Consider the following 6,572-nt stretch of genomic DNA (forward strand, 5'->3'; position numbering starts at 1 on the left):
TAAATTTAGTAAGAACTAGGATTTCACATTTGCTCAACATTGTAAAATACTGTTTTTTTTTTTTTTTTTTGTGAAATGCTGTTTACTACATTCTGATTCTTAGGAATTAGGTTCTATGGTCAAGATACGTGAGTTACAGGGTTCTGCAATTTTTTGGTATTGTTCTCTTGGGTCTGTTCTTGAATTCCTCTGTTGCACAATGGAGGAATCACTAGTAGTTTTCTTAAGTTGGCTGAGAAATACTTCTGGTTATAATGCTTACTAGCAATTATGCTCTTCTTATTCTTCTTCACTGTCTTGCTCTCTATTTTTCTAGTGTAAACCTGGTTTTGCATTATTTTTTGTTTCTTTGTTTTGTAGTGTTCAAATCCTACTGTTTTCGGTGCTTTTGTTGATTAATCCAACTTATCCTTTTCGTTATTTCACTTATTTTCATGCCAATGAACAGATTTTTTTTTTTTTTTTCCAAAAAAAAACTGAAAAAGAGAATAAATGCAGATATAAGTCATATAACAGATAAAGCTAATTGGCTAAAACACCCTAACCAAAGGAAACCAGTCCACTCATAGAGAGACATAACTAAGCCCTAAGAACATGGCGAGACATATCCAAAACCTGAGAAGAAACAAAAGCAAGGAAGAGGGGCATACTAGAAAGCAAAAGGGGGAGAAACAAACCAAAGAACAAACAGGGATGCAAGAAAAGAAAGGGGAGGGGACTAAAGAGAAAAAAAAAAGGGGATGAGGAAGAACTAGGGTGGGGGAGAGCAAAGCGGAAGATCCCATGAGAAAGCCAAATGTCTATTCTTGCTTGTTTGGACAAATTGCACAGTTGTAAAGAACTTTGTTTCTCACGTCAAAGGTGACAGCATAGTTTGAACCTCCGCACTAAAAAGAATTAAGAGAACAAATTATATGAATGAAGAAGACATCTATCAAGAAACTACCACTATTTTATAATAGTGGACCGATTATTTCAACCACTATTTTACAATAGTGTACCAATTATTATTTCTCAGTTGGGGTCTAAATTTTGTGATAAGAAAGCCCCCAAGGTCCCTTGTCCACGTAATCAAATTTCAACTTAATAAAGTTTCTCAAGTGACAAAATAAGGCATTGAAAAATCATCAATATTATGAGAGACTACATGTCATGTTTTTAAGAATCAGAGTCAGAATCAGATTGGAATTGGTTGGATATGATACTCAATTCTTGCTGATTCCTACTAAAATAAATTGGGCTTTTTCTGAGGTTTAGAATCGAAATCGATGAAGGCTAATTCAGATGCCGATTCTACTTTCTCAAATAATACTACACATCTTTGATAGAATTTGAAATTTAACACATGACTAATACCAATTATATCCTCTCTATCCAATGACTGAAATAACCATACCATCTGTTCAGGAGAGAAAAATGTGGGATTGCACAAGATGCACAGAACACTCCGCACAGTTTCTTTCCTACAACACTGTACAGCACCGACATCCCCTATAGTAAGTTATCTATGCGCGAGCGCGCGCACACAGACCAGTGACTGTCCTCGAGTTTTTGCAGGGGTTTCTTTCATTATTCCCTTAGCCATTAAAGAGTCTTTATGCTTCCATAGCTACCTCTTATAACTGAGGTATAGGCGTGGCCAAATTGGAGCCACCAACTTAGACATTACAACCTCCTCCTCTTGGGTATGACTAAATTAACCAGCTTTCCTCTCTCTCTCAACATATGATGCTCAAAGCACCACCTGTGCTGAAGGTGCCGAATTGCTGAAGCTCTACGATACATTAGAGGTCACACACTCTATTCAAACTAGAAATTGAGTTGGGCCCATCTCTTGAAACTATATATATATATATATATATATATGAACTTTTTGGATCAGGTGAGCTAATCGTCTGAGAAGAGAATTTTAGATTTAACATGTATGCTCTACTGAGGTGATCTTTATCATTTGATCAATATTGAAGAAACTGTACTTCCTTCTATAGAAAAGGTAGCCTACTACATATTGGTATATGAGGAAGGTCGTATACTTAATTGGGTTCCTATTAAATGCAAGAGAGAGAGAGAGAGAGAGAGAGAGAGAGAGAGAGGCAGAGAGCTTCATTTTAGTTTAGCCCTTCAGAATACCATGAGGGGTGCAATTTGTTCAGTTTAGGCGAAGTTGCGTATGAGCTGCTCATGATATGGCTTCAATGGGAAAGGCTAACCTCAAGCAAGAAAGTCGCAACAGTACCCAGTCAATTTCTGGCTGGAAACATAACCACTGCGTCATTTTCCCAGCCAATGTGGGCATGACCGCAAAAGCTTTAGAAAGAAGAAACAAGCAGTGGTAATCTCTCTCTCTCTCTCTCTCTCTCTCTCCTCTTTCTCCTTCAATGATCTTGTAAGGCAATGTCTTTTTCTTGCAGGTTCGTTAATAATAACATAAAGAGTGACCTGACTATACAAGTTGGAGAAAGTATCTTTCACTTGCACAAGGTACCTTCTTAATTCTGTCTTTGCCAACGAGGGTATCCAGGCCGACTAATCCCGCGGGCCTATACTTTCTTGTTATTTAAGTTGTCAAATGATCAAATTTTCTTTTGGAGATACCTTCAATCCTTCACTGAATGTTTGTATTCTGCTTTTATGACTTTGTCTTGATAACTTAACATGTCCTCTATTTCAAAGCTTTCCTGAATTTTCAGTAGATTGTAAAGGGGAATCCTGAAATATTATGCCAATAGTTAAATTGAATTATCTTGTCATCACACTCTACCTATTGGAATCACATCTATTGGTTTCCCCGTACCATCCCTAATCAAAAGCCAGTATTAAAGACATTGCATGGAAGCAAATCTGCAAGGCAGTAGTAAGCAAGGGTTCCCCCCTATTTGGTGGGTAAGATTGTAAACATCATTAACCACCCAAAGGGGAAAAAAATGATTTACTCAAGCGTGTGTACACCAAGCTCTGCCTCCTTTCTTAACAAACAATTATTATTAAGCTTGAAAAGTAAGGAGAGAAAAAAAAAACTTGGATAGACGAAAGACAAGTTCTTCATTTGCACGAATTTTATTATACTCTTAACAAATATTTACAGGGAATTTTATTTTTCTGTATGAGAGCAGCTCCATCCACTAAACTAATGCAGTACTCGCCTTTCTTGTGTTTCTTTGCTTAGCTCCCCTTGGTGGCAAGAAGTGGATATTTGAATAGGTTGGTATTTTCTAACAGGGAAACAAACTCTTGCCTGAATATCCAACTGGACAACCTTCCTGGTGGCTACCAGTCATTTAAGCTAGTAGTCAAATTCTGTTATGGGTTGGCAGTTGACCTTACAGCCGCTAATGTTGCTCCTCTATACTGTGCTGCACATTTTCTGGAAATGAATGAAGAAATTGAACAAGGAAATCTCATTTCCAAAACTGAATCATTTTTGAGCTTTGTCATATTTGCATCATGGAAAGATACAATTCAGATCTTGAGAAGCTGCGAGTCCCTTTCTTCATGGGCTGACAAGTTGCAAATTGTGAGGCGCTGTACAGAATCTATTGCTTGGAAGGCCTGTACAGATGCCCAAGCGGTCAGTTGTGGTGATGATGAAGCTCAGTGCTTAAATGTTCTGTCTAACAACATGAAGGATTCGATCAATAATAACAAGAGTGGTGGTGATGGTGGTCTGACAGTAGCAGAAAGTTGGTGGATTGAAGATGTCACACTTCTTAAAATTGATCATTTCATTATGGTGATTGAAGAAATTAAGAGGAAAGGAGTGAAACCAGGTTTAGTTGGAGCATGCATTAGCAATTGGGCAGCAAAATGGATTTCTCAAGTTGCAGTTGGAGTATATGACCATCTTGATGTGGGACGAAGGGTTAAAGTTGAAAGTTTGATTAGAGTATTTCCTACAGAAAAAAGTTCACTTTCTTGCAATTTCCTACTCCACCTTCTCAAGGTGAGTTTAATGGTAGACATTGATACTGCATTGTTGTCAGAATTAGAAAGAAGAGCAGCTGAAATGTTGGAGAGTTGTTCTGCAGTAGATCTCATGGTGAAGAATTATGGAGGTGCTAACACTGTTTATGACGTGGATCTAGTAACTAGGGTGGTGGAAGCTTATATTGATTTTGTATCAAGTAATACAACATCGAGAATAGATGCCGTGGCCGGGGTGGTGGATGACTACCTAGCAATAGTTGCAAGGGACAGCAATCTTTCTGTGAAGAACTTTCAATTACTTGCAGAAGCATTGCCGGAGGATGCCCGATACTGCAATGACAAGCTCTACACGGCTATAGATACATACCTTGAGGTATGGATTTATTTGCATTGTATTAATTCAAGAGAAGTAGGACATGAGAGTACATGATATTTTGAAATTTGACCAACAAAAACATATATGAGGAGAGGTTTTAGGGAATACTGTGCCTTAAGTATTACAGAATCTCATTTCCGGTGCTGTAGAGCCTACCACCAACAGGATTTACGAAGTTACATTCCAAGAAAAGTACAGACATATAAAAATAACACTAAAGTTGGATCAAATAGACCGAATTTCTGTACAGTATAGAGATAGAGGATCTTCATTCTCACTTGCTCATTATTGGAGAAACTTTGAGAAAACAAGTACACACTTCCATAATCTATATAAAAATTATTTTTGTATATTCCGATATTGAAGTTCTTTTATTTATTTTTTGAGATTGTTTAGAATTGAATTGGACTGAACTTATTTTCGGGTCATTTTTTGAAAAGTCCCTGACTTAATGGTCTGAGATGGTTTAATGCACTCATCCTAATCAAATCCAAACATAACAGATTGTGGAAATTATAGTGTGACCTACCAGTGTCCATTTATAAATGAGAAGCTTTCTGTTTTCTTCCTTCTCAAATTGTTGACTAATCGATTGCACGTAATTTTTAGTGCTGATATTTATTTTGTTTATAAATTTTTTCAATTTGTTAAGTGAAGTCCTAACCCAAAAGGATTTCAAATCGACGAAATGCAAATAAAAAAGTTGGATATTCCCCATGTTTCTCCACTCAATCTCGTAAACGCATATGTCAATATATATAACCTTACAAGATTGTGTTCTCTACAAGAATTAAATTCTATGGTCAAAATGGGCGAGTTACGGTTCTGCAATTTTTGGTATTGTTCTCTAGGATCTGTTCTTGAATTCGGCTCTGTTCTAAAATTGTGGAATCACTAAAATAGTTTTGTTATGTTGGCTGAGAAATCCTCCGATATGCCACTCCACAGTGAAGTGTTTTGTAGCCCTGGTTTTGCATTATTGTTTGTTTCTTTCTTCTTTAGTGTTCAAATCTTATTATTTTCAATGTTTTGAATCTTTGAATCCAACTTACCTTTTTCGTTATTTCACTTATTTCTCATGCCAATGAACAAATTTCAATGAGCAATTTTTAACCCTTTTCGTTATTTCACTTATTTTTCATGCCAATGAACAAATTTCAATGAGCAATTTTCACTTTTTGTTAAATGTATTTTATAAGGCCACAATTAAACACAAATCAGAAAGCAAATTATATGAATGAAGAAAGACATGTAATAAGGAACTACCATTATTTTACTATAATGTGCCAATGGTAGATAGTGCTCGATGAAAATCAAGAGGAACAAATATTTTATCTTTTTTTAAGACTTTTTTTCAAGCTTGGATTGAGAATAATTTCAAGTGGCAAATATCTCCAATATGGCACCTCAGTTGGGTATAAATTTTGTGACAAGAAGGTCCAAGGTCCTTTGTCCACATAATTAAATTTCAATCTGAATGAAGTTTTGAGAGCGACAAAAGTTTCGAGAATCTAAGAAAAGGTCATGGCAAAATGAACCGTTTATCATTATGATAGAGGTTTTGATTGATTCAAATCAATCCACAACCGATTGAAATCAATGAAGGCCAAGTCAGATGTCGATTCCACTTCCTCGAACAATGCTACACATTGTTGATGACTTTGAAATTTAACACCTGCTGAATACAAATCATATTCTCTCTTTTAATAATTGAAATATGAAAGACCAGGTCTAGTTCACTGGAGATGATGTATCATCAATTACGAGGGTGGGCACATCTTGTAAAAAGTGAATGACGAGTTTCACTTGACAGGATGAGTAGATCCATTGTATCGAAAAATTCATGAAATTCATCGCTAATTGACGAGATCATGCAGAGAGCTTCATCAATCAACTCGAGGAAATTATCTTTATTCTTTTTTTTTTTTAAATAAAATGAATATAATAGTATTCCATTTTGGAGAGAATTTTTGCTATTCATAAAAGGGAATCTCTTTCATCCAATTTGATTTAATGTTATTATTGGACTCCTACAATAGTGAATGTCTTACCTATTTATGAAAGTCTAAAGTATGTTTTAGATCTCGTAGATTAAAAAGTTGGTCTTTCCATTATTAAGTTTTGAAGGTTTTTTTTTTTTTTCTTTTCCTTGAGTCATATGGCAAAGAACGCTAGCACCTCTAAACCTATCTATCTCCACATATGAAATGACCTGGTAGTCTTCCAATGTAGAGTACCGTTTTGCCGTTCCTCTATGTTGCTTGCTCAGAGA

The 6,572-nt window shown here is 36.0% G+C and overlaps 1 protein-coding gene across 2 annotated transcripts in view; it reads left to right on the top strand.

Annotated features, from left to right (window-relative positions):
- The first annotated feature begins 1,430 nt into the window (after nt 1–1,430).
- LOC122090905 (root phototropism protein 3-like) overlaps nt 1,431–6,572 on the top strand; it is a 7,452-nt gene continuing 2,310 nt past the window's right edge. Inside the window, exons 1-3 of one of the 2 annotated variants that reach the window (XM_042660662.1) lie at nt 1,431–2,332; nt 2,412–2,481; nt 3,167–4,405. In XM_042660662.1, coding sequence (XP_042516596.1) covers nt 2,187–2,332; nt 2,412–2,481; nt 3,167–4,354 — 1,404 coding nt within the window. In that variant the 5' untranslated portion in view covers nt 1,431–2,186 and the 3' untranslated portion in view covers nt 4,355–4,405. Of the gene's footprint in view, nt 2,333–2,411; nt 2,482–3,166; nt 4,406–6,572 lie in introns of those variants that run through there. The other variant, XM_042660665.1, reaches the window with a different exon arrangement.

The sequence above is a fragment of the Macadamia integrifolia genome, chromosome 10, assembly GCF_013358625.1.
Source record: "Macadamia integrifolia cultivar HAES 741 chromosome 10, SCU_Mint_v3, whole genome shotgun sequence".
Lineage (NCBI taxonomy): Eukaryota > Viridiplantae > Streptophyta > Magnoliopsida > Proteales > Proteaceae > Macadamia > Macadamia integrifolia.